General features: G+C 56.5%; 1 protein-coding gene across 2 annotated transcripts; it reads left to right on the top strand.

The window, feature by feature from the left end:
- Window positions 1-8,963: 8,963 nt before the first annotated feature.
- On the top strand, window positions 8,964-16,861 carry PLEKHF1 (pleckstrin homology and FYVE domain containing 1). 2 transcript variants are annotated; one of them, XM_033129329.1, is made up of 2 exons: window positions 8,964-9,098; window positions 15,205-16,860. In XM_033129329.1, exon 2 carries the CDS (start codon window positions 15,222-15,224, stop codon window positions 16,044-16,046), a length of 825 nt encoding a protein of 274 aa, XP_032985220.1. In that variant the 5' UTR covers window positions 8,964-9,098; window positions 15,205-15,221; the 3' UTR covers window positions 16,047-16,860. The 2 variants fall into 2 exon arrangements, with proteins under 2 accessions (XP_032985220.1, XP_032985221.1); XM_033129330.1 differs by lacking the exon at window positions 8,964-9,098 and adding an exon at window positions 9,214-9,350 and having other exon boundaries at window positions 15,205-16,861.
- The last annotated feature ends 9,900 nt before the right edge of the window (window positions 16,862-26,761 follow it).

Here is a 26,761-nt window from a genome sequence, read left to right as displayed (position 1 = left end):
TCCTGGTTCCTGGCAGCCTTTGCCGCAGAATTTAAAAACTGCAATAACGATTGCACATCCTATTATCCAGCTGCTAATTAATGTAAATGATAGTGTCCGCTCAGTGAGGCTGATGCTTCTCGGAGGACACCCTGCCAGCCTGGGGCCCCATTCCGGGGGTGTTTATGGGAGCAGCGCCATCCTGGCTTTGTCAAATAAAAAGTGAGTCGTGGCCTTAAATAATGAAGACAGAAGGCTAATGGGCCCCAAGAAGTCAGCAGCTCGGCCGCCATCCCCAAATCAGACACGAGAGGTACCCCGCGGCTGGTTCTCTCCGCAGACCCACAGGCTCAGCGGCCCCCTGGAACCCTGGAAGATAGCAGCCTTTCTCCACACGCAGGCCTGCATGGCCGGGCCCCGCCTCCATCCTGCCCCGTGCTCTGGGCCAGGGTTGCCCACCACCCTGGTCCAGGCACAGTCCCAGGCAAACGGGACAGTTGGTCATCGGACCCCTGCCCTATGGGCTGGTATTTCTTGTTCACTGTCTGGCTCCTTTATGCTCCTGGGGGGAGGGGCAGACTAAATGCCAGCCCAGAGAGGCCTCCCTTCCTCCAGTGCGGGGACAGAGCTGCCTTTCCATGGCCCGTCTGTCCCCATCCAGCCCTGGCAAGCAGCTGCCCAGTGCCGTGCTCCCGTCACAGGAGTGCCCATAGGCAGGTGTGGGGCTGGCCTTTCTTAGGAAGAACCTGTGTCCAGCTCAGCCCTGCCCAAGCAGGGAGTTTTTCCAGCAAGACCACAGGCCAGACCTCACCCCCAAATTAAACCAGAACCCCTGGGCTGGAGCCTGGTCTGCATGTCTTTAATCAGTGCTAGGAAAGCTGGGCTCCGATCCCCACTGGAACCTCCAAGCCTGATGGCCTTGGGCAGGTCAGTCAGTGGCTGGGAGGTGGGGCTTTGCCTCTGTGAAGTAGGAGCACTCACTCCATGCGTAGGAAGTGATGGGACCAGGCACAGCCTCAGTAGGAGAGGCTCTGGCCTGGCCCCTTGCGCTCGTGTGTGCGCTGCAGGAACCATTCGAGAGCCTGGCTGAAGGGCTGCGGAGATGCTGCTGGACAGCCATTTGCAGGATGCAGGCCGGGCACCAACCACGTCTGCTGCAGAGCCAGCTCGCCCTGACTCAGCCCCACTGCGCATTCTGCAACAACCATGTGGAATCCCACACCCTGCGAGGCAACTTTCAATGTCCAGATTAATTCACGGAGGAGCCTCAGGAAGTGGCCTCAGCTGGCGAGAGGGAAAGTCAGGGATTTGAACCCCGGATGTCTGACTGAGGCCACTGCTTCCCGCGCAAACCCCTACAAATTCAGCAGGGCTATTCTAGGCCACCGCCAGGCCCTGCCAACTTCTTGGAGAAGGGAACCTGAGCGGCCACTTCAGAGACCCTTGAGCAGTCTGCCTTCGCTGATGGTCACTCTCGGTTCTGCCGCCTTGGATGGCCACTGTGATTAGCAGTCAAGGTCTCCCCTGTGTGACAGCAGCTCTTTGGGGTCTCTTCTCAGGGATGTTTTTCTGCAATGCTAACAAATGACCCTTACATTTCCCAGGAAAGGCTGCCTCTTCTTGAAGTGGCTGAGACCTCTTTTCTTGATTGCAATCTTCCCAGAGCTGATTTTGGCCACTTTGCTCTTATTTCTGAAGTGAAGAAGGGGTAGGAGGAGAGGAAAGTGAGGGGAAGAAGAGCGTTTGGGCCTCAGCTCTCCTATAGAAGTTGCAGTCTCAGGAGGCCATTTTTAGGTAATCAGAATTATAAGGTAGAGGAAAGAACTGTTTTCCGGTTTGTACCCCAAGATAGGCCACACTCATTCTTGCATAAATCATGACTTGTCATGGAAAGAGCTGCCACTCTTTCTTGATGATTTTATTTTATCATAGGAACAAAGTTATTTCTAGAAGTCTCATCCCTAATTTAAGAAAATAAAGTCTATGAGGAAGTGTGAATCAAGTTGGAGAAGTCTATATACATGTAAATTTTAAGAGGACCATACACATGCTTATCAATGTACAAACACTTACAAAGCACTTCCAACCACTGCCCTGAGCACTATGTATGAATTAACGGCTGCATCTGCCAGCAGCCCCGAGGAGGTCAATGCCGGCATTGTTCCCCATCTTGCAGATGAGAAAACTGAGGTCCAGAGAGGCTAAGTCAGTCACCCAAAGCAGAGCTGAGATTTGAACCCTGGCAGCTTGGCCCCAGGATATGTGCCCTTCAAAGCTGCTTTCTACCCACAGATAAACGCACTGGCAGATGCATGCCACCAGCCCTCCTGCACGCACACACGCACGCACGCACACTCCTTTCTGCTGGCTCTCTCCACCTCCCCTGGACAAAGGAGCAAGAGAATGCCTCCAGACTCACAGCCTCAGCGGGGAAGCTGGGACTCTGGTGTCCTTGTTCCAAACTGTCTTCCTCGCCCCCTGCAAGAGAGGGAACCCCAGCTTCTCCAGCATCACTGTCGACTCTGATCCCCTCATTACCTTGCAAGGCAGGTGAGACCTGTCCTCTTTGTTTAGTTGGGGAAACTGAGGCCCAAAGAGAAAAAACCAAGGGGCCCAGAGTCATCCTGGGAGGAGTGGGTGGGGCGGGGCTGTGGGTGCCCAGGCCCCCATCCCCAACCCGGCTCCCCTACGGCATAGTCTGTCCCTTTGCAGGACCCCAGTGGGGTGCCTCCTTAGCAGCCCTCAGCGAGGCAGGCAGACTAAGGCCCCAGTTAGGGTGGTTGCATTTTGGAGGGTCTGTTGCAGCCCAGAGCAGTCATCCTAACACCAGGTTCAGGGACGAGGTCACATGGTGCAGCCCAGCACGCCACCCCCTGCCTGCCTGCTGCCTCCAGGAGCCAGTAACCAGCCCACAGGACAGCTTTCCATTCACCATCAACCCTGAGCAGCGAGGGGCCAGCACAGCAGCCACAGCTGTAAATCTCAGCTTCCTCGCCCAGATCCTGGGCTTCTCCCTCACACTTTGTGCGGCTGGAGGTTTTATGGTAAGACAAAAAAATGTAAAAAACTTAAAAACAACAACAAAAAATAAATTACTCAGGAATTTGTTTTTAATTAAGCAATAAGGCTCGCTGGGGCCTGGCGGCCGCCTCATAAAGCCACTCCTGGAGTGTGGGGAGACATTTGGTCCAGATGAGTGCCTCAAATCAGCCTGGAATATGATTAGATGATGACTCCCCGGAGTTACTACGAGACGATCCTCCCCAGAGCTGTCTTATTGCTATTATAAAAGGTCTGCAGGCAGGAGGGGAGAGGCGCTGCTTTGCTGCTTGGAGAAGATGAAAGTGCCAATTCTAGCTGTCAGGGCAGGTCAGGGCCTGAGCTGCCCCCAAGCCCCCAGGAGCCGCCCACCCAGCTGAATGGATGCTAACAGCTCTAATGGAATGGGTCGCACACACAGGGAATAGTATGTTTTAAGGGGGAAGATGCAAGGAAATCTCACTGTGCTATGCTTTCTCCTCTTGTGCCAGGAGTTACAAGCCACTGTCACTCCTGTGATGGCTCTGGGCAGCTCGGGGATGCTACAGAGACGGAAAGCATCCATGTCTGGGAATTGTCAACCTTCTCTCTCTCTGTCTCCAGGATTCTTGCTTTCTGTGTGGCATGCTGACCTACCCTTGGCTGTGCTGGGTCTGGATGACAGGAAAGGAAAAAGAAAACTCAAGACCCCAGAGGGGTGCAGTTGGTCTACATACTGAAAAGCTGAGCCAGGGAAAGATAGGGAAGCAAAGAAGCAGGCAGGCAGCCTTGGCTGAGTGTCAAGGAGAATTGGGAGCACAGGAGCCAGTGGGGGAGAGAGGGGGCAGGGCCGCCGTCATGTCTGCTGGGAGGATGAAATCCCAGGGAGAGGGAGGGCTTCAGACAGTTCTGAACCTGCAGACCGCGTCCAGAGCCTGAGTGTGGAGTCAGGGCTCCTTTCCATCACTCTGTGGCTCTGGTTCGTTCTCTGACCACCCCAGGCCACAGACTGAGGTACTTGGGAGCCCACTTACATCTGGGTTACACGAACAAGGAGGGAGGCAGAACTGGGGAGACCTGGGAAGGGAGGGGCATCAGGCATAGGAGTCCCAGGAGCAAGGATTTGCACTGGCTTCCATACCAAATAGACACGGGTGACCATCTAGGAGGTCGCCAGACACAGCAGAGGTCAACCCTGGGACGGCAAGGCCACACGCGTACACAGGGACAGCAAGTGCTCCGGGGTCCGACAGCCCTGCCTCTGGGAGCAGGCTCTGCCGCGTGCTCGCTGGGTGGCATGGGACATCCTTTAAACTCCCTGAGCCCCACCTTCCTCATGTGTGAAACACAATCACCCTGGGACCGTCGTGGCGCTAACTGGATTGGGGTGCCATGGGGCTGAGCATGCTGCCTAGGACACAGCAAGTGCCCAACAGGGATCGCTGGTGTCACCGGTGTTAACATGAAGCTGCAGATGCCCTGAGATGATCCAGCTCCAACACCATGTTTAAAGGGGTCAGTGTCTCCACTTGGCGGACCTGTTGCCCCACAGTCCCAATGGGGGCACAGCTGTAGGCTCCAGGCAGAGCTCCTGGGCACACTCCCCAGTCACCAAATAAGTCATGCCTACTCTGGATGGCAAAGCAGCTGGGATAATAAGGGACCCCCACCACCAACAGGCGGGCAGGAGAGCAGCTTATAAGTCTTGGGCACAGCTTGGTACCAACTTTAACAGGAAGTGGGAGCAGGCTTTACCTCTGGGGTCTAGAAAATTGTTTCACTGCAATCAAAGGAAACCAAAGTAGGGCTCCTCAAGGTGGGGAGACACCCCGACATGTTTTCAGACCCGACAGCAGCTATCTCTTTGCTGAATCCCTAATTAGAGCAAGGGTGACATGACTGTTCTGTCCCCTCTCTGACTGTGCTCCCCAGCCAGGAAGAATCAAAGCAAGGAGTCCAGGTGGTTGGTCCCCTCCACGCCCCCCAGCAAACCCCTGGATGTGGAGGGCTGAGGAAGACTGATAAGGTCTCTTCCCTAGGAGGCTGAGAACCATAGTCTATTTTTATCCAATCGGAAGGTATTGCTTCGTCATCCCAGCAGAAGTCTGCGCTCCTCCAGTAAGCTTTACAGGTTGGAGGTGAAGGGTGAGGGCAGCCATAAGAACTAGGCTCATTTCTGAAATCTTTTTTCTCTTAATGCTAGCTGCCCCCTTAGATTTTTGGTGTGCTAGTTCTCCCTGGCCTTGGTAAGGCCGTCTGTAAGCCTCGATTTTGTTGTGTTCGTTTTTTTTTCTAGTTGTATTTCATTTGGTATGGGAAGTTTTTGCATCCTGTTGTTGATGTATATCCTCGATTTGCTGATTTATTTTTACACGTCCGAGTTCCTCTTGTTAAGGTCTGGGGGATGATGGAAACTCTGACTTTTTATCTGTGTGGCTTTGGAAACGGGTGGGGGAGTTCTGATCCCTGGCCTTCTGGTCAGGAAATAGCTAAAGAATCCCTAGGCGACTGAGAACCGGACCTTTCCCTAAAGCTTAGAGAGAGCAAGTTCTGGACAATGGACGATTGTGTGGCCTTTTTCCCTCTCATTTCCTAACAATAGGCAAGTTGGAACTTTCCCAGCATGATTTCCTTCAATCCCTAGATGCCACCAAACGCCAACTCCCAGCCGGTGTCACACGCTGGGGAGAGTGGGGACTGTGGGAAGCCCTCGGAAACACTCAAGCTCAGCCTTTTTTCCAGTGACTTTCATTGTAGTTTATTGAGATATAACGTACAGGCCACCCAGTGCACAAATCCTAAGTGGACCGTTTCATAAACGTTTACAGACACACAGCCACAGAATCATCACCAGTGTGAAGGTAAATAAGGGGATATAACACGTTTTCGGCACCTCGTGGGCTCCCGCCTGCCCTTCCCACCCATACCAGCCCCCTCCCGAGGTGACCATGTTCTGGTTTCTATCACTGTAGGTTAGTTTTGTGGGTTTTTTGAACTTCAAATGATACAGTATGTACCCTTCTGTGTCTGCTCTTTTGACTCAGCATTAGGTGTGTGTTTCATCCCCACGACACCCACATTCTTTTGTGCAGCAGCATTTTTCTTATCGCCAAGGAATATTCAGTCATGTGAATATGTCACTATTTATCACCCGTGTTCTACGGTTGGTGGACATTCAGGTTGTGCTTATTTGGGAGCTGTCATGAATCATGTTTTAATATCATTGTGCACATTTTTGTGGTGGACATGAGCCCTCGTTTCTCGTAGATGTGTACCTAGGAGTACAACTGGGGTACAGGATCGCGTTTGCTGAGCTCCGGAGGACACTGCTCAGTGGTTTTCCAAAGGAGAGGTACCCATATCTACCCGCCAGCAGCACAGGAGAGTACAGTGGCTGTCAGGGGCCTCTGGGCTCTGCCCTGTCTGAGAGAGGAGGTGTGTCTACCTCACTATGAAGGTTGTATTTACATGTAACCCTTCGTTCACCCATCTGAAGCATTGTTCAAAGCCCATCGTTTCTGTTCTCACTTTTCTCGTTTTCCCCTTTGGCCCGGTCAGAGCCCCATGGGGAAACCCATGATGGGATGCAGGCAGACATGAAAAGCATGTGCAGTCTTTGTTTTCTCTGTCTTGCTGGAACATTTGGTCTTGAGACTTTACCCCTCAATGCTGTGGCGTCTGTCTGGGGAGGGATAAAACACCAACTGTTTAGTGCACACTACTTGGCATTTAGAACATAATAAACGATCCGACAAAAACTGCTGGCTTCTTCCAGCAGTGGTCGCTGGAACCCCTAACTTGAAAATCCCAAGGCTTGGAGCTGTCCTGAACCCCAATTCCTACAGGCTGGAAGCCAGCTTTTCCTCAGAAAGGGCTTCTCACCCGAGGAGCAGAAAAAGCCTCAGGGAGACCTCATTTTTTCCATAGCTTGTGGCTTGGCTGACTCAACTTCTGCCTTTCCCTGAGTCACGAGTTTTTCCTCTTACTTGGAGGAACATGGCCCTCCGCCCAGGTCTTCTCAGATCACGGCTGGTCCCTGTGGGGAAGGGGGGTGGACCGCTGGATGACCAGAACTTGTGCTGCCTCCAGGGGATTCCCAAAGCTCCACCCAGAATGTCAGAGCTGGAAGGAAGAAGAGATGAGGAGATTGAGGCCCGAGTGGGCCCTGGACCAGCAGTGAGACAAGCGGTCTCCTGAATTCAAGAGTAACAGATGTGCGTCCTCCCTCTGGTTTTCCAGAACCATGGAAAGGTCTCCCTTTCCTAGACACCTGCTCTGTGCCAGGCACAGCATTCCATGCCAGGCCACTGCTGTGGACCAGACAGCCCTGCCTCCACAGAGCTTTTCAGCTCCCTTCCCATGGCCACCTCACCAGAGGCAGGGCCTACCTTCCCTGAGAAAACCCCTCTTACAGGGGAGGTGGGGGATCTGGCAATGAGGCAGACATGGAATGGGGTCTTGAAGGCTCAGCTCGTGGTCCTCCTCCACTCCCACCCCATCCCCACCCCCAGGGAACAAGTAGTATGGACACTTGGAATGGCATTTCCCAGAGTATCAATGTCCCAACTGGTTATAACTCAGCCTCTGGGATCATGGGACCTTGTCCCCTCCTCTGTATGGTGTAGAGGCCTGGCTATACCATCAGGACTCATAAATTCACATGCGTCACCAACTGCAGGATGTTGTAAGTGGTAAAGCAGGTGAGAGGGACACCATGGGGGGAAGGGCGAGCGGGGGGTGGGGGGGGACACTGCAATGAATGGGAGAGCACGTACCCCATCCAAAGGGGACGGCTCCTGTTCCTGCTGCTGTCTCTTGCCTCGCTCCTGGCCCAGCAGGCTCTGAACTGGCCTGAGCCAGCCCCTCTGCGATGTGCCAGGGTCTGCCCAACTTGGCACCAACAAATGCACCTGTGCAGCAGACATTTACTGCTGGACTCAGTTCTCAGCACTGGAGATAAAGGAGTGAGCAAGATGGATACAGTCCAGCCCACGGGCTCACAGCCTAGGTGGGGGACACAAGCCGTGAGCTGGTAAACAAGTGAGTAATAAGATGACTTCAGGTTGGGAGAAATACTTTACAAAATTACAAAACAGGGTGCTGCGGCTCAGGGTGATGAGGGGGCTGGGGAACTGCTTTGGGTGGTCAGGGACGCCTCTGAGAAGTTGACAGTTTGAGCTGAGGCTCAAATGCCAAAATGCAGACGTGGGAAGATCTGGAGACAAGGGAAGTGCAAAGTCCCAGAGATGGGAACAACCGCGGGCATTTCAGGAACAGGAAGGAGTCAGTGTGGGATGAAGTGTCCGGGAGAGGCCAGGGGGAGGCCGAGACAGACCTCCTGGAGTGGTGAGGCTTGGAGTTCATTCCAGTGTCACAGGAATCATGGATGGGAGGGGTGGAGGGCAAACCTGCGGGTCATGTGGGAGCTGGGTGATGGGTACACGCAGTCCCTTAAACTGGTCTCTCTTTCCTTCAGTGTATGTTTGAAAGTTTCCGTGATAAAAAGTTAAAAATATAAAATAGATAAAATGCTGCTGATTTTTAATATTCTGACTGTTAATCTGTGGGTTGCTGAGAGGAGATGACTATGGCTGCTGGCAACAGGGAGGCCCCCCAGAGGCAGCAATGCACAGCGATCCCACAGCCTCCCTCGCCATTCCCGGGCCCGCAGTCCCGGCTGCACGGCAGAGGTCCGAGGACGCGTCTCCACTGGCATGAGAGCAGCCAGCGCGGGGAGTGCGGCGGGCAGACAGGGAAACTGGCGGAGGGTGTTCAGGCTGGAAGCGGCCCCGCGAACCAGCTAGAAGGACGCCCCACCCAGGACAGGCCCGCAGCGGGCGCCCAGCCGACCCACGCAAACTCCGACCGCTCCGCCCTCGCACATTTCTGCGGGACTCAGGCTCCGCGAGCTCGGAGTCCAGGCTCCGCCCCGCCCGCGCGCCAGGGCCCCGATTGGCGGAGCGTCCGCGAGGGGCGTGTCCGACGAGAGTTGGAACGCGGCGTGGGCGGTGCGGGGCTCGGCCGCAGCTGGCGAACGAGACGTGGCGTCCTGTGTCCTGTGGCCCGGCTGCCAGGCGGGCGCGGGGCCCCTGGCAGAAGAGGTGAGGGTCCCCTCCGGGCTGGGGCGCGCGGAGCACGTGGGCTTCCTGCCCTCAGCCTGCACGCTCCCCGCGCCGCCCAGTGCAGGTGGCCGCCGGGCTGGGGCGGGGCGGGCGCGCAGCCAGTGCCGGACTCGAGCTCGAGCTCGGACTCTGGCCCGAGCAGAGGCGCGCAGAAGGCGCTTATTGCTGGCTGGCAGGGCGGGAGCCGCGGTGGAGACTGCAGGGGCTCCGGGGAGAGCGGGGTGAGAACAGGTAAGGGGGCTCCAGGGTCGAAGCAGGGTATCCAGGGAAGCGCGACGTGTGAACCGAGCAGGGACCAGAGGCGCCCGTGGGCTGGACGGATTTCAGCGCGCCCGTTGTCCAGGGATGGTTTGGAGAGGCCTGGCCTCACGCAGCCGTCGGGGCCTCACTCCTTGTTCCCAGCCCTTGAGGTCTGGAGAAGTGGGCTGGGACAACTGCCTCAACCGAGGGGTAGAAGAGGGAGGGTGGCCTTGGTCCTCGCCGGCCTCTCATTTAGGAACCGCCTGGCCCTTAAAGTGGTTGAGTTGGTGAGTTTTGGTGGGAGTTGTCAAAGGAAACAGGGCTGGATGCCCATTTCACAGAAGCAGTCACTGAGGCAGGCCCAGAGTGGCAGTTCCTTCCCAGCTTGGAGCCCTTGGAATCTCGTGACCTTTCCACTGACACCAGAAGTACTCTGCAGGGGGGAGTGGTCATCAGCCCCCTCTGCAGGTGGGAAGATGGAGGCCCCAGTCACTAAACCTTGATCTGCACACCCCAGGGGAAATTTGGAAATTGAACAAAGCTGTTATCTCACCTTGGGAAAGGTCAGAAGCCAGGAAGGAGGGGAGGAGCATTCCTAGGTTTTTCTTGGCACATAATCTCCAGTTCGTTTTGGGGTGCTCCTGAGCACAGAATTTCCACTGGGGTCTGTATAGGCCAAGAGATGACTGACTTCAGCCTGTGTCACCGCACACGTCAGTGCTCGGGGCTGCCAAGAGGTGGAGATGAGGCAGCCGGGCTGAGCTAAGGGACCTGCAGGCCACCCCAAGGGTCCCAGGGCCTGGGGTTGGGTGTAAAGAGCAGGCATTTGGGGAGGGGCCCTGCCCTTGCACTGGAGGGTTTCACATTCTGTCTTTGGTCAAGAGCAGCCTGCAGCAGCAGCTCATCGTTAGTTTGGAATTGGGCTTCCTGGTCACTCAGCCAGGAGCATGGGCAGTGACTTCGGTGATGGGGGTGGTACTTTCCCCACTGGGGCTTTTGTGAGGATTCAGTGAGCTAATTCTTGTAACGTGCCTGGTGAGCTGTAAGCTTTGTTCTTGGCACTTCGGGTTTATTTTCCTTGTTAGGTTCTTTCCGTGGAGGAGGGCTTCCAGAAAACACAGGGCTGGACAACCTGGCAGGGGAGGGTGGCACTCCCCTCTGTGCACTTGGAGAAACACTCAAATCCTCATCTGGCCAAGGGTCCCTGCCAGCCCCTTTCACCTAACCTCTTACCCTCCTCCCTCTGTGGCCTCCTCGGGTCTGCCTGAGCTGTTCACTGGGTCTAGAACATTCTTTCCTCCGGCCTCAGCGTGGCTGGCTCCTTCACAGTATACAGGTTGGTGCCAGGTCACTTTCTCACCAGGTCTTGCCTGACCACCAGCCCATCCCAGCCCTGTCCGCAGGTCAGCCTTTTCCTTCATGGCTTTTAGAACTCAGTCAGAAATGACCTTGCTTTACTTTCGATTAAGCCCCTCCCCCCAGGAAGTCTGTTACCAAAGGTCCAGGTCCCTGGCTCCTTGCTGTCAATCGGTTGCCTCGCCCAGTAGAACTGTGCCTGATGCATGGTGGGGTGTCAGCAGGTACTTACTTTGTTTCCCCGAAAATAAGACCTCGCCGGACATTCAGCTCTAATGCGTCTTTTGGAGCAAAAATTAATATAAGACCCGGTCTTATTTTACTACTATAGTATATAATATAAGACTGAGTCTTATGTAATGTAATATAAGACCGGGTCTTATTTTACTATATTATATAATATAAGACTGAGTCTTATGTAATGTAATATAAGACCGGGTCTTATATTAATTTTTGCTCCAAAAGACGCGTTAGAGCTGAATGTCTGGCGAGGTCTTATTTTCGGGGAAACACTGTAGCAGGTGAAATCAGGCAGGCACAGAAGCAGGGTGGGCCTGGTTGGGGCCAGAGAGACAGACGAAAGGGCAGGTGATAACTCAGCCCCGCCCCGATCAAGGATGGGCCTGACTCCCTCCTTATGTGACGACATTGTGCAGGTACCTCCCTCTCTGATAAGCAATGTGCCCAACTCTAACTCTAACAGATATTGTACTTGGGGCTCCTGCCAGCTCCTACTTTCCAGGTTCCCAGTGGGGTCCCAGACATATCTCTGGGATCTCAAAGGCTGTGTCTGAGTGGAGGAGAGGAGCAGGGGTTCCCTCAGGACACAGCCCTGGCAGGTGCGTTCCTGGAGGTGGGCATCATGCATCTGACAGCACCTGGTGGTGTAGACCAGGCTCCACAAACTTCCCTGTAAAGGGCCAGATAGTAAATATCTGCGACTTTGCAAGGCGTTCTCTGTCTCGTGTGGCTGTGTTCCAGTGAGCTGTGTGTAGGCACGCCAGCAGTGGGTCACGCTTGGTGTAGATCACGTGTGACCACTGTCATGCGCAGAACCTGCCTACCCAGTGACACTCGGGACGTGGCTCCCAGGCCCAGCTCTCACCCAGAGCGCCTTCAGCCCAGGTCAGGCAGGGGCATCACGTGTGTTCGGGGGGGTCAGTCCCAGAGTTATGTTTCCACTTCCCAGGGTCAACTGGTAGGAGAATTTTATCACATCTGCTGCTGCCTTTTTGAACTAAAATATTGTACACGAAGTCCTTCTTGATCCCCTGTCCCTGGTTACATCCAGGCCCCGCCCCCAGGCCGCTTTCTCCTGACTTTGGTTTTGTCCATCTTTTTTTTAAACCCATCTTAACCATTTGTAAGTGTACAGCTCAGTAGTGTTAAGCGTATTCCCATTCTTGTGAAACAGATCTGCAGAACGAGATCTTTTCCTCTTGCAAAACCGAAAGTCCGATCCTGTTAAATAGCAGCTCTCCTTTATGCCGTCCCAGCCCCCACCCCAGCCCTGGCAACCACCACTCTGCGCTGTGTCTAGGAATCTTTAGACATCTCGTGGTAGTGGCATCAAAGAGACAGCCTTTGTCTTTTTGTGACAGCTCATTTCACTGAGCATCATGTCCTCAGGGTCCCCCACGTGTGGCGTGTTTCAGATTCCATTCCTTTTTAAGGCTGAGTAATATTCCGTGAGTGTGTTTGGCACATTTTGCGTATCCGTGGGTGCACTGATTGAGACCTGGGTTTCTTCTACCTTTGGCGTCGTGACCAACGCTGCTGTGCACATGTGGGTGCAGATACCTCTCTGAGACGCTGTTGTCAGTTCTTTGGAAGTGGGATTCCCGGATCATTGCTATTTGTAATTTTTCGAGGAACCTCCACACTGTTTTCCACAGTGGCTGCACCCAATTACATTCCCACCAACAGTGCAGGAGGGTTCCAACCTCCCCACAGTCCACCAACACGTGTGATTTCATGCTTTTTAATAGTAGCCATCCTTATGGGGTGAGGTCCCGTCCTACCCATTTCTATCCGTAGACAGAGTTCTCAAACGCTTTTAAACACTGTGTCATTTCCTACATGTGGTGCCCACATTCCGCACTGCAGGTCGCCTTTTCCCCTCAGCATTTGATATCTGTTGTCACTCCATGTGGGCAGGATGCCGTCATAAGAGCAGACACTGCTCCACTGTGTGCGTGGACGCAGCTGTCTTACCATCTCCTCTGCTGCAAGCATGCCATGGTCTCCACTGCAGGTACCGAACCCACGGCCCTCGCTGTGCCGCCTGCTGCGGAGTTCTCATCCAGCCCATCCCAGAGCCCAGCACTCAGCCAGGGGTCCTGGGGTGGCCTCTGGAATGCTGCCAGATTGTCCCGGGCAGGGACCCAGTGATAGGTCCTACAGGACAGCCCAGGGCTGTCACCGAGAATCAGCTAGGTTTACAACACGCAGCCTCCGAGACCAGAAACCTAAAAATAGCAGTTCTTGCCTGAGGTGGTGTGAACAGCCCTTCTCAGGAGGTCTTGTGGTCTGAGAGAGGCAAGCGGTGCGTGGCTCGGGGCCGCGCTCCCCTCTTGTGAAATGCATCCAGCCCCCACAATGGGCCCCCTCCGGCTTCCCACAGGAGGCCTGACAGACAGAACTGCAGTGTGGTGACCCAGAAACACAGTATGTGAGACCAGGTCGGCCGGGGCGTGCCGTGTATGCCTATACGTGTGTGCACGTGATGGTGGTGGCAGTGGGGCCAGGTCTCACCTGCTTCCTCTGACAGCAGAGGTGGGAGCTGAGTGATGCATGGTGGCCCTTGGGAGCTGTGGAAAGGTCATTACTAGCCACTTATGAAGCACCTACTGTGTGCTCAGCAATGTCCAAATACTGAGGATACAGAAGTGAGTAAGAAAAGGCCTTGCTGTCTGGGAGCTGAGATCTGAGTGAGGGAATGAAAACACGTGAGCAAATGCTGGACAGACAAGGAAACACCGGGTCCTGATATGTCCTGTGAAGAAAAAAGAAAATGGGCTGACATGCTAGAGTTGGGGCAGCAAACTTGTCCTGTAAAAGGCCAGGTAGTAAATACTTTAGGCTTTGTGGCCATGTGGTCTGTGCCACCACTACTCGGCTCTGCCATTGCAGCATGAAAGCAGCCACAAGCTATGATAAATGAATGAGCCTGGCTGTGTGCCAATAAAACTTTATTTATAAAAGCAGGCTGTGGGCCAGGCCATGGTTTGCTGTTCCTGTCCCAGGTGGCGGGAGAGGCAGCCTGAGCGGGGGTTGTCAGATCCTTTCTGAAAGGGAAATGAGAACTGAGCTGGGTCGCAGGAAGGAGCCGCATGGATAGCCCGTTTCAGGCAGGAGGTGGTGGCGCCTTCCTGTCGATTCCGCCCCGTGGTGAGAAGTGGACAGATAGTCCAGGTGTGAGCGAGGAAAATGACGGCATCGGTCATGGATTGAATGTTGGGGTCACAGGAAAGAGGAGATTGAAGGATGAGTCCTAGATTTGGGGCTTGAAAGCGGGTGAATGATGGTTCCATTTACAGAAAAGAGGACCTGGAGGGGAGAGCTGGGTTTGTGCCAGGGGTGTTGCGTTTGAGGACCTTCTGAGACCCAAGGTGGGGGAGCCGGGGGGCAGGTGAATGTCCACGCCTACATCCTAGTAGAGAAGCCAGGACTGGCGGCTTGGCCTGGGGAGCCAGCAGGAGCTGGGTGGTCTTCAATGCCTGGTCAGAGGAGGGTGTGGGGGCCTAGCAGAGGCCCAGGGTGAGCTCTGTGGCCACCACATCTACTGCTTGGCACAGGAGGGCCGCGTGGGCCTCACCGTCCATGGGGAAAGGCAGTGTAGCAGCATGGCGTCCAGGGGTGCGAGCTCTGGGCCCCTGACTTGCTAGTAGAGCCTGAGTTTCCCTCCAGCCCCGAGGGGATTCTGCCTGCAAGGGTTGTAGTAAGGGCGACATAGGGTGGCATGCTTACCATGGCCGAAGCACTCAGAACACGGTCCCTGTACCGATGGCGGTGGTGACCCTGGGCTCATAGGCTGAGAGCGCGGGTGCAGGGTCTTGATGGTTTGGCTGGGTGGGTGGGGGACCCAGTGATGGATTGGGCTGCAGACAGCCTGTTGCCCGGCACTCAGTGTCCAGTGAATCCACCTGGGGCAGGCCCAAGGAGCTGGGGAGCCCCTGACGCCAGTTGGGGCTCACTGTCCTTTCCCTTTGGGTGGACAGCTTTGAGGCGTGGTCTGCCCTGTGTTCCAAGGCCCCCCAGGAGCTGTGGCCCTGCCACCCGCAGTGGCAGCCTGCTGTGTCACGCATCTTTACTGCTGTCTTCCCACCCTGGCTGGCTCCACACACGCCCCTTCCTGGGGACCCCCGTTCACCTCCCAGTAACTCCTCGTCCAAAGGTCGGCTTCTGGGGACCGGCTGGGCTCCCTGGTGTGGTGACTGGGGGAGTGGGCCGTGCCGGCCGCTGACGCCTGTCTGCACCCCTCCCGCAGTGAGCCGCGGCGGCAGCATGGTGGACTATCTGGCCAACACGGAGATCAACAGCCAGCGCATCGCCGCGGTGGAGAGCTGCTTCGGGGCATCGGGGCAGCCGCTGGCCCTGCCGGGCCGTGTGCTGCTGGGCGAGGGCGTGCTGACCAAGGAGTGCCGCAAGAAGGCCAAACCGCGCGTCTTCTTCCTGTTCAACGACATACTGGTGTACGGCAGCATCGTGCTGAGCAAGCGCAAGTACCGCAGCCAGCACATCATCCCGCTGGAGGAGGTGACGCTGGAGCCGCTGCCCGAGACCCTGCAGGCCAAGAACCGCTGGATGATCAGGACCGCCAAGAAGTCCTTCGTGGTGTCGGCCGCCTCCGCCACGGAGCGTCAGGAGTGGGTCAGCCACATCGAGGAGTGCGTGCGGCGGCAGCTGCTGGCCACGGGCCGCCCGCCCAGCACGGAGCACGCGGCGCCCTGGATCCCCGACAAGGCCACGGACATCTGCATGCGCTGCACGCAGACGCGCTTCTCGGCGCTCACGCGGCGCCACCACTGCCGCAAGTGCGGCTTCGTGGTGTGCGCGGACTGCTCCCGCGCGCGCTTCCTGCTGCCGCGCCTGTCACCCAAACCCCTGCGCGTCTGCAGCCTCTGCTACCGCGAGCTGGCCGCCCAGAAGCGCAAGGAGGACGGGGAGGAGGGCGGGCAGGGCGCGGGGTCCCGGGCCCTCTGCGGAGCGTCCAGTGGGGATGAGGACGAGGACTCAGACGAGGACAGGGAGGGCAGCGGGGATGGCGACTGGCCCAGCCGCGTGCAGTTCTATTCCTCCGGGGTCTCCTGGTCATCCTTCCACAGCTGACCCCCTGCAGCACATGTCGGGGGCAGGCGCCCTAATCATTCTGCAGACTCCCCTGCTCAGACTCCTGAGAGCATGGAGTTCTGGAAGCTGCCCAGCAACACCCAGGACTGTACCCCACGGGTGGCTGGGCAGTGGGAGTGGCTCGTGCTTTCTGGACCCCCATGCTTACACTTCAGGTAATTAATTGTCTTTCCATTTAGAAAACCCAGAACACTTAGGCCTCTCTGGAACAAATGCCATCTGTCCACTCTGTGAGCTCCAGGGAACCCCCTGAGTTACACGACACCCAGGACCTTTAGGGACCAGAGGGCCAGTAGGACTGGAGTGAGGTCACTTGTCCCAGAGGCCTTGAACCACAGCACCAGATCCCAGACACACACACCTCCACGGAAGACTGTTGGTCCTGGGAGGTCCAGGAAACCAAGGCTGCCCACCCACCCACCGTGCCAACACCCACCTGCCTGGTCAGCTGGGCCTTGGCAAGCCCAGCGTAGGGGCTCTCCCAGAGCCAGGCAGGAGACTGCCGTGCTGTGGGTGCCCACCAGGCCTGGGATGGTGGCCTGCGCTCCCCATGGACCAGGACAGCCTGTTAAGGCCTCTAGTCCCGTCCCGTCTCACCTCTTCCCAGGCGTCCAGATGTCTGATCCTCTGTCAGTGCGCAGCTCTCCATGTGGCTGGGGAAAGCAGTGTGTTCTGTTCGGACTCTAATTTCAAGTAACAGAAACCCTATCCAGACTGACTTCATAATAAAAAGCAAGTGTATTGACTGGTGTGGTTGAAAAGCCCAGGTCTTCTCCTTCAGACACTGGTCCATCAGAGGCAGATGTCCACGACTGGCCCCCAGGCTGGGCGTTCCTGGGGTCGGGCAGCACAGTGGGGCCAGACGTTCACACCGCCTGGTGGCTGGTTCCCGAGGACACAGCCCCATTGGTCTGTGCTGTGACCATGCCCGGTGTCTGTCCACTGGCTGTGGGTCCTCTCCGTGGACAGAGCGAGTAAAAGAAGCAAGGAGTCGCTTGTCCAGCTCTGCCCGGGCCTCCCAGGCTCAGCGCTCTACCATATACCCGGCCTCCTGCCGGGCCCGCCCCTGGGGTTGGTGTGGTTGGGTGGGAAAGCCCTACGTGCAGCCACTGGCTTTGCTCAGAGCAAGTGTGTGTTTGGGCTGGAGGTGAATGGCTGGCCCACAGCCTGGCCGGCCTTGGCCAGAGCCTGGTCACTACCAGCTAGAAGGGGTGACTTTGGGTCCAGGAACGCTTCCCCCAGCCCAACAGGACAGTGCCTGAAACCCCACCATCGGGGCTACATCCCCGGCCGATGACTTGTCCTCTCTGGCCAGTTCTCACACATCTCCTTAGAGTCTGACTCTGATTCAGCGGGTTGGGCCTGGCTCCCAGGGGTGGCACGGCTCCCGCCTGCTGTTGACAGGTAGCCAGCCCCGTGAGGGAGAGCGGGAGGGGCAAAGGAGGAGGCACCCAGGGCCTGCCTGAGGCCTTCCTCACACAGCAGAGGGGCAGGTGAGAGGGTCACAGGTGTGTCCAAGAATGACTTGTTGGTTTACACGTCTGTGGCCTCCCAGAGCCACTCAAACTGGTCCAGGCTAGTTCTGCCTGGGCAGAGGGCGCAGGGCAGGAAAGGCCACGGGGTGAGCGGTAACTTCCTGGAGACAGATCAGGTGCCCTCTCAGAAACCGGCCAGGCAGTCCATCCGTTCACCCCAGGGCGGTGAGGGGCAGGGTGTGCCCAGCTCCAGCCACTGGACTCTTGGTCAGAGCCCCAGTTCCTGGAGCCATCCTTGCTTGGCCAAGGGGAGTAGTAGCACCCGGGCAGCAGTTCCCTTTGGGCAAAGATAGGGGCTGTCCGCAGCTGATCCCGGGCACAGGTGCTGGCAAAGGACCCCAGTGGGCGGGGCATCTTGGCTGAGGGCCATGCCCTTCTCACCAGGCTGGGCACATGCTGGCTCAGCGCTCAGCTGGGACCGTTAGACCTGCTCCCCTGTGCCCCCCCCCCCGTGCCCCAGCGCTGAGACAGGGCTGCTGCATCTCTGAGCCCCAAGGTGTTAGGGCCTGCAAGGACCTAAGAGTACAAATTCCTGACAACCTTTGGAGGGCCACCATGCCTGCAGACTCACTCACTGCCGTATGCCAGGCTGGTGCTGGGGACACAGCCAGGAGTGAGGCGCACGAGGTCCCAACTCTAAGGAGAGACAGGCAGGCACGGGACGGGGTGTTGGTCCTGCTGTGTGCTGGGATGGGGTACAGACTGAGGCATGATGGGGTGGGGGCGGGTGGAGGGCAGCACCCCGCAGAGGGGAGCTCACCCCCATGGTGAGGAGGACGGCCCTCCACACACACGGCGCAGCAGGTGCAAAGGTCCTGGGGAGGAGAGTTCTGTGCTGGGGAGCAGCTCGGCTGCACTGAGGTGCCAGCAGCCCTGCAGCCTTCAGCAGAGCCGCATGTCTGTGCTGGTCATTAGAGCGCGTCCTGACCCTGTGTGCAGAGACCCAGGCGGGAGCCTGTGCCTGGGATCCCCGAGGGACACCTGGCTCCGTTAAGACCCCATCTGCTTGTGGAAGGCAAGCCCTGGCTGTCCTCAGCTCCTCCTGAAAGACTGGCTGTCCCTGTTCGGCAGATGTTCCCATGACATCAGAGTGCGCTAGGGAGCATAACAAATGGGGCTGTGTGTGTGTGTGGGGGGGGGTAGGAGTGACAATCCCTGCCCCCGCAGGAATCAGGACCTCAGTGAACTGATGTGGGCGGGCAAAGAAGTCACCTGGAGGCCCCATCTGACCCGTTACAGGTCTGTTTTCCCGCAGGGACCTTGTCATCCTGGCTTGAGTCCTGCCTCCCCCCGCCACCCAGGCTGTTCTCGGAGGGGCTGGCTTCATTGGTCCCCCCAGCAGGTGCTGTCATCCAGGCTCTGGAGTGGGCCTGACTCAAGGCCACCATGCCACCCCTGTGCCTGGAGGCGGCCAGGCATTCTCAGGCTGCATCTCTGCGGATGTCCCCTTGCCACACAGGAAGCTGAGGGCTGGCCGCAGGGCTGGGTCCACCGGGTCCAAGTCCAGACCCTCACACTCCCTCCTGGGACTTCGCTTGCAAGCCCTGGCGAGGACACAGGAATCAACTGTCCTGCCAGCCAAGTGCTGCCGTCCCCGTCCAGGACTCTTTCCTCCCAGCTGCTCATGGAGCCCATGCCCCTGCAGAGGCTTGTCCTTCTACTGGCTCTGGGCCACTGGGAGGGGCCTGCCTTGGCCCTCTAGGGGGCGATGCCCCGGCAAGGGGAGGGTCTGAGGACCTGCAGGCCCTGTATCTGAGGGGCGCTGGAGCCCCCATCACCTCAGCATTGCTGGACGCGCCCTTGCTGGAATCAGCCCAGTCAGAAGTCCCTCCAGGTGGAAAGTGAAGTCCCAGCATTTTGGGACTGACTGACAGGCAGGCCTCCCCTGGGAAAGGGTGCAGTGTTCCCACAGGACTTGGGTGCTAAGGGACGTCTCCAGGTGGGCGGAGTTTGCCAGCCAGTGCCCCACCTGTGAGTTTTGGCTGTTGGGATCATTAGTTTTTGTAAGTAGGTGTTACCTGCATGGGTGCTGGTACCATTTGGGTGCTGTATGCCAGAGCTAGGGAGCCAGGCAAGGGGTTCACAGGATCCGAGGAATCTTATCCCTTCTTGATGACAATGGAGGGGAGGGGGCTGGACTGATGCTGATGGTGGCAGTGGCTGCCACTTACTGAGACCCGTCTGTGTGCTGGTCCTGGGGAGGCGGAGCCAGGTCACACGAGGCCATCCTAAGACTGAAGGAACTGAGTGAGGCCTGAACCCTCAGTGAGGAATAGACAAAGCCGGTGGATGAAGTACCCAGAACAGCTGTGTGATCAGCTGTGTGATCACCTTCCTGGAGGAGGTGGTGTTTGGTTGAGCCCGTCTACTATCAGAGAGGATGGTAGTCTCCATGAGGACTGGGACTCTGGGTCTTTTTCTTAACTGTCCCCTCCTGTCCCTGGCACTAAATATTTGTTGATTGTATAAGTGAATCAAGTAAGAAATGGGGCCGGGGTCATCGGGGCAGAGGGGATGATGATGAAGTGGCATTTGAGCCTCATTCCTGGAGCTTCTAGTTAATGATGATGGATGAGAGCCTGTGGCCCTGACCTCTTTCTGGAGGGTTGGGGGCCAGCCACTCCCCACAGGCACTGGCTGGCACTGGGTGTTACCCGTCAGACAGGGACAGGCAGGACCCACCCACCCCCACCCAGGCAGAGCCGTCTGGAGACAGGACGTCAGACCCATGTGCAGGGTCCAGGGCTCCCTTGGGCACATCAACCAAGTTGGCGTCAGTTGATTTCTGCCGTCCTGGCCTGTCCCCTGCCCCAGCCTGTTCTCTGGGACTCAGTCAGAAAGAAGCTGCAGGGAAGTCCAGGCCACTCTTGCTCAGCCACCAGGCAGGGAGGGTGTGACTACACAGCTGACCCCATTCTCAGCCGGGATCGGGGGTGTCTCAGGCTACACTCCCAAGCCATGGCAGCCCCTGTGCTGGCCTGTCTCTGACCCCACCTGCAGGAAGTGACCCTCCTGGGGCTCTGGGCAGGGAGAGGCTGCCTCTGAGTCGGGAACTTTCTACCGGGCGCCAGCAGGCACTGGGCTGCCGGAAGCTTCCTGCCTGGGTTGCTGCCTCTCTCTGCGCCTGGCTCTTACCTGTGAGGGGGGGATGCCCTCCACACCTGTGCTCGGCCTCAGCCCTGAGCCAACTCCATGGGACTTGTGCCCAGAGGCCAGAACATGGTGGGAGGAAGGGCAGGGGCCAGAGGAGAGGGGTCTGCCTCTCTAAGCCGAGCAGAGCCGGACTCTGGGCTTCTGGGTTGTTTGCTGGCTGCCATGGACTTTGGCTCCACCTATGGACCCCAGTGCAGCTGTCACCTCCACTCTGCAGCCCTCCTGGTTTGCCCCAGGCAGCATGGCTGTCCCATCTGTGCTCCCAGAGCACCTTAGCCCCTGCTCCAGCTCCCCTACCCTCCGTCTCCCATGAAGTGCCTGAGTGGGCCAGTGCCCATCGAAGCTGGCCTTCACGTCTGAGCTGCTCAGGGGCAGGGAGCCACCCATCCATCACCCGTCTGTGGCCCCCACAGCTCGAGCCTAGGGCCCTGCACCACTGACCATCCCATAGACATGTGTCTTCGCAAGTGGCCTTCTGACATCCCCCTAGCTCCTGGGGGATGTTGATAAGACGCTGAGGTCACAGGGACCTCAAAGCTACGGAGTCCAAACCCGACCCCATTGGTCTTTCTGAACCTGCTTGTCAGACCTCCATTGGCGCCGGCACCCAGGCCTTCCAACCAGACGCTGGGGTGTCTCCTGACCCTTCCCTTGCCTGTCCCCACTGACCCCAACCCTTCCTGGCAACCCAGACCCGAACTGAGGGAGTCGGCCGTGCTCTGAGGCACTAGAGAAGCGTCCACAGAGGAAGCAGTTCCAGCGAGGCCTCAGCGGGGTGTGGGCCAGGCTGTGCCGACCCTGCAAGGGGGATCCTTATCCCTGTGGGGAGAGAGCCCGTGTATGTGCGCGCGCACACACACACACGCGCACATGCACACGCACACGCGCACACCCCTTAAGCCTCTCTCAGCCTGCCTCCTTTCCCCTCCTGGTCACCCTATGTCAAAGCGCCAGACTGGCCACTGGATCAGTCTAGAAGGGAAGACTAGGGACAGAACAGGGAGGCCACACCCAGGAGAGGAGAGCGTAAACCCAAGGGAGCTCCCTGGGGCCCCTCCCCACCCCATCACTGGGTTGGGGGCCCAGGCCCAGGAGCAGGCGCACCCCTGACACTCCTGGGTCGGGGTCAGTATGACATGAGAAGGGAGCCAGGGCACTGTCCTGAGTTCCTCCCAGGGTCCTGTCTCCTGCTGGCTCCCTCCCTACCCCCAGGAGCCAGCTCTGAACACTGGAATGTTCCAGTGCTGACAACAGAAAGCCAGGCAGGCAGGGAGGGAGAAGACGGGGGTTTGGCAGACTGAGGCAGACATTTCTGGGCAAAAATAAGGGGAAATTTCAAGCCCTGGAGTGTCACTTAGGGGCCCAGCCAGATGTCCTGATCCAAAGAGCAGGCTTTCCGGAGAACGGGTCCTGCCCTCCTGCCGGCTCCCAAACTGGAGGGAGGGGAGTGGGGCTGGGCCAGTTGCCCGTCCTGCCCACACTTGGTCAGCACAGACCTGCTTAACATGGCCCTAGCTGCCCACATTAATTCCCCGTGTGCAGTTTACAAATTACCAACATTCTTAAAATGCCAACATGCTTTCCTTTTTCTCCCAACTCAGCCTCCTAGGGTCCCCACCCCTGACCCAGGAAGTAGAGAGACCTTTTCAGCCCTGGACCAAGCCAGCCACTTGCTGAGAATTCTCTCCCTCAGGCCTGAGCTGGAGCTGGTCCCAGAGAGCAGGAGTCGAAGCAGAGACGCTTGGTGACAGAGATGGGTGGGAGGTGCCACAGTGGAGCAGGTTTGCACAGGTAGCCCAGCCCTAGGCGGGGGCTGGGGTCAGGTCATCACCCCACACAGGCCCAGGCTCCCGAATCCTTTCTGTTCTGCACTCACGCTGCGTCCTCACCTTGCGATGCCAGTTTGCACAAGTCCCTGCCCCTGCTGTTGGAATGAGTTTGGGGGTGCTGGCGTGCCCTGGTGTTCCGGGGGGGAAATAGTACAAATACCACCTATTGGTCTGTGCCCCCATTCCTGACAGAGAGCTCCTAAACCCTGGAATTTCCTGGGTGACAGGAGTACCTTTCGTTCTAATGAGCCAGCAGGACACTCAGTGGGCTCCAGGAAGACCAAGCCATGGTTCGAAACTGGATCTTTCAGCCCCATCTCCGTCGTCCAGAAAGGGAGTGTGGCGGGGGTAGAGTTACTGACCAGTCAGGAGGAGTGCTCTGTTAACCAAGCGCACACACACGTTTACGCTGGACTAAAGAATAAGAAAAGCATCAATCTGAGCAGAGAGATGCAATCCGGGCAGAGATTCAAGTTAACAACCCAAACTGCGCTCCAAAGGGAACTGAGAAAGGCAGGGTCCGTAGGGCAAAGCCGCAGAGCTGTTCTCACTGCGGTCCTCCATGTGGATGAAGGGTGTTGGCCGGGTCGGCTGGGCTCCGTCAGGCCCATTATGAAAACGGAGGTGCCGAGTGTCCAGTGCACCGGTTCCTTTCACGGTGAAGTTTGCAGAGAGGCCGGTCACCGAGAGGAGGAGAAACTAAGCCCACATGTGAAGTAAGCCCACGTGTGTCCAGGCAGAGTCCTGGACCCGGGATGTTGGGAGTTCGGCCTTGGGCTGAGCTCAGCCACAGGTCAGCACCTGACCGTCGTTCCCAGAACGGAGCAGGGAGCCGTGCGCAGGTCCTAGGTCCTCCAGCCGCTGACTCTTTTTCAAGTGGCTCTCTGAGCGATGCTTGTTATCCCATTTCATTTTCTCTGTGATCAGCTCCGTAAAAGCCCCACCAGTACTGGGCTCAGAGAACAGGGGTGCACACCTGGAGAGGGCGTGGAGGCCCCACCCCCTTCCCACACGCCTTGCCCTGTGCATGTCTTCACGTGGCTGTCCATTTGTCATATTCTAGAATACACCAGTGAAAGTAAGTGCCTACGTTCTGTGAGCTGCTCTAGCAAGTTGTCCAACCCGAGGAGGGGGTCACGGAACCCTGATTCATAGCTGGCCCGTCAGAAGTACAGCTGACATCTGGGACTTGCCATTGGCCTCTGAAATGGGGGCAGTCTTGGGGGACTGAGCCTTAACCTGGGAGTCTGCACAAACTCCAGTGAGTGTCAGAATGGAACTGAATCGTCGGACATCCAGCTGGCATCGCAGAGATTTGCCTGGTGTGGGAAAAACTCCACAGACCTGGTGTCAGGACGTGAGTGTGTTCGAGGCGTGAGAGGGAAGGAAACCGCAGGAGTGTTTCTCGCAGCCCCTGGGGGGAGCCCTCTTCCTTATCTTCAGCCCCCTGCTTTGGTACAGCTGGATCATCCACTTCCTGGCTCCGGAAATCGGCACGGACTACGGGACCTAGTGAGGGCTGCAGGGTCCATCACCATTTCACCCACCTGCGCAGGGCAGGGAGTGGTCCTGAGTCATGTGACACGGTAGCCCACCTCTCAGGAGAGTCCAGGGAAAGGGCCCAGGTGAAGGACTTGGGGCCCAGATTCACCCCCAGAATGAGGCTGTTGCCAAGACAGTATGTGGAGTCATCCCCCTGAATTCCGTATACCCACCCGTGTGCTACTTACGGACACTGGTTACGTGTAGCCCATGACACGGCCACATACGCAGTTTGTCTCCCTGTCGTCCAGCCTCGGAATTGCTCCCCTCTTCCTGCCATCATGAACAGCTGTGCTGTGGATGTCTATCTTTTTTCCATTTGAATTATTTTATCATAATGTTTTCCCTGACGTGAAGTTTGTTGACTGGAAAGTATATACAATTTTATGGTTCCTGTGATGTTTTTCCTTCAAATCACTCTCCCAAAAGACTCTATCTCCAGTGGGGGGTGTGTGTGTGTGTGTGTGTGTCACGTGTGTGTGTGTGTCACGTGTGTGTGTGTGTGTGTGTGTGTGTGTGTCACGTGTGTGTGTGCGTCGTTTTCCCACAACCTGCTACTTCTGGGTTTGGGCATTTGCACTTACTTTCCTAATTAGATTATTTTCACTGATTACCGGGTGTGCAGCAGGTACCTCCTGGGTAGTGTCCTTGCATTTGCTTAATTGCAAATGAGAATGATTGAAGTCCTTCCCTCAAACCCACAAAAATGAAACAGATAGCTGTAACCCCAGTAGTTTAGAAAAGCTCTGCCAGCTCCCTGCCGTTGCCAGCATCTGGGGTCCCCCTACTGCCCGAGGCTGCGATCAGCCCCCAGGGGCCAGGCCCGAGCCTCACCTCCTGACCCCGTGTCGCTATGTCTGACGGACACTCCAGCCAATACAGCCATTTATCTTCTCCCCACAAAGCCGGTCCCTGTTCCTGGTCGGCCTCCATGAGGCCTAGCATTTCGTAGCTGCCGTGTGTTGATCATTCAGGATGGACAGACATTCTGGTTTGTAGGTGAAAGGGTTACAGAGACGCAGCTGATGTTCTGCTCAAGGCCCAGGAAAACCTCAGGGAGGCCCAGGCGGTATCGGGGACCTCATCAAACAGCCTCCTTGGGGAGCCCCCTCCTGGCCTGGCTGGTGACTCGGGAAGGCACTGTGGGCTGGGAGGGACGAGGAGAAAGGATGCTGCCATGTGCCCACTAGGTGGCACCTCCCGGTAAGGAATGGGAGCGGCCTGCTGCCTGCCCATCCTGGGCCTGTCCTCCAGCCTGCCGCTTGGCAACACACCCCAGTCGTGTTTACTTCCAAGCCAGAAAGCTCAAAAACAGAAAAATAAAGTTCACTCTAGCTAGAAATATACCATCTGCCTGTGAAAAATCTCATTCGCGCCGTCACGCCAACACCGAAGGGGGTTCATAACCGGCCTGGAGGAGATGGTCCCGCTCTACTTGGTGGGTCCCCCCACGAAGCCTTCCCCCCCAGCTGCCTCCTCACCCGCTGGCAGCCTGCCACCCCCACAACCCCGCCACAGGTGGGTCAGCCCTCTGTTCAGGCCACAGGGACCTGAAGACCCTCAGCACTGCCTGGGCAGGTGGCTGCCAGGGGGTCACCCCAACCTGGTCAACCCCAGTTATAAAGCAAAGAAGAACAAATCAAACCAAGATGTCAGTAATCACCCATCAAATGTAAAAAGGTTTAAGACATTATCATTCTATTTCTCGGTGACAATACAGTGAGATGCCCCCAGACACTGTTGTTGGGAGAGCAAATTACTGACAGTACCGCCTCTCTGGAAAGAGTTTGACCAAATAGAACAAAACAGCCTTAAAAAGGATTGCATGCTTTTTAACCCAGCAGTTGCACTTTGTGGAACCTGTCCTAAAGACCATCTATCATAACCCAAAATATGAACAGAGTATTAACACAAAAATGTTCACCCAGCATTATAATAAAAACCTACAAAGGAAACCACACCAGGGTCCAGGTAGTGCAATGGATATTGTACAGCCATCACACACGTGTACAAGAATTTAAAGTTATGTCACTAATGTTAATTGCTAAGTGTTCCAAGAGGTCTAAACAGCACAATCCAAATACATTAGAAATGGACCCACATAGCATTAAAAGATTTGCACAGAATACACCAAATTTGGTAACAGTGTATTCTGAATGGTAGAATTTGTAGTGCTTTTTATTTCATTATACTTTTTTGGATTTTTCTAAGTTTTCAGCAATAAACATTGACAAATAAAAGGAAATGAATCATTTTCAAAGACTATTTAAGACAGTTAATGCACAAGAAGTTGATTCCTGGCTGTGTCTGGGGAGGGGGTTGGGGGAGGGGCAGTGTGAGAGAAAGGCTTCCTTTTACGTTTGTGTCTTCTGAGTTTTGTACCAGACTGGCATGGCCTATTCAAAAATAAATTAGTAAAGATTTTTACAAATAAATACTAAGTACAATTACTAAAACCACAGGAACTGAGGGAGAGCCTGAGAGGAAACCAGGAACGTGCCTTCAGCTCCTGAAGGAGGGGGGACCTGAGGTCTGGGTGGCCCTCTTGTGCCCAAAGCCGACCACAAGTCACCCTAGGACTGGCTAGGCAAGGGTGACTTTGCTCAGCAAGGCATGTGCATCCGACCCCCACCTG

This window comes from Rhinolophus ferrumequinum, chromosome 15 (genome assembly GCF_004115265.2).
Source record: "Rhinolophus ferrumequinum isolate MPI-CBG mRhiFer1 chromosome 15, mRhiFer1_v1.p, whole genome shotgun sequence".
Taxonomy (NCBI): Eukaryota; Metazoa; Chordata; class Mammalia; order Chiroptera; family Rhinolophidae; genus Rhinolophus; species Rhinolophus ferrumequinum.
Note: the sequence above shows the minus strand (reverse complement) of the source record. Positions and strands in the feature narration are given on the sequence as shown.

Excerpts from the sequence above, each read along its gene's own strand:
- PLEKHF1 (XM_033129330.1), top strand. The coding sequence starts at position 15,222 with ATGGTGGACTATCTGGCCAACACGGAGATCAACAGCCAGCGCATCGCC.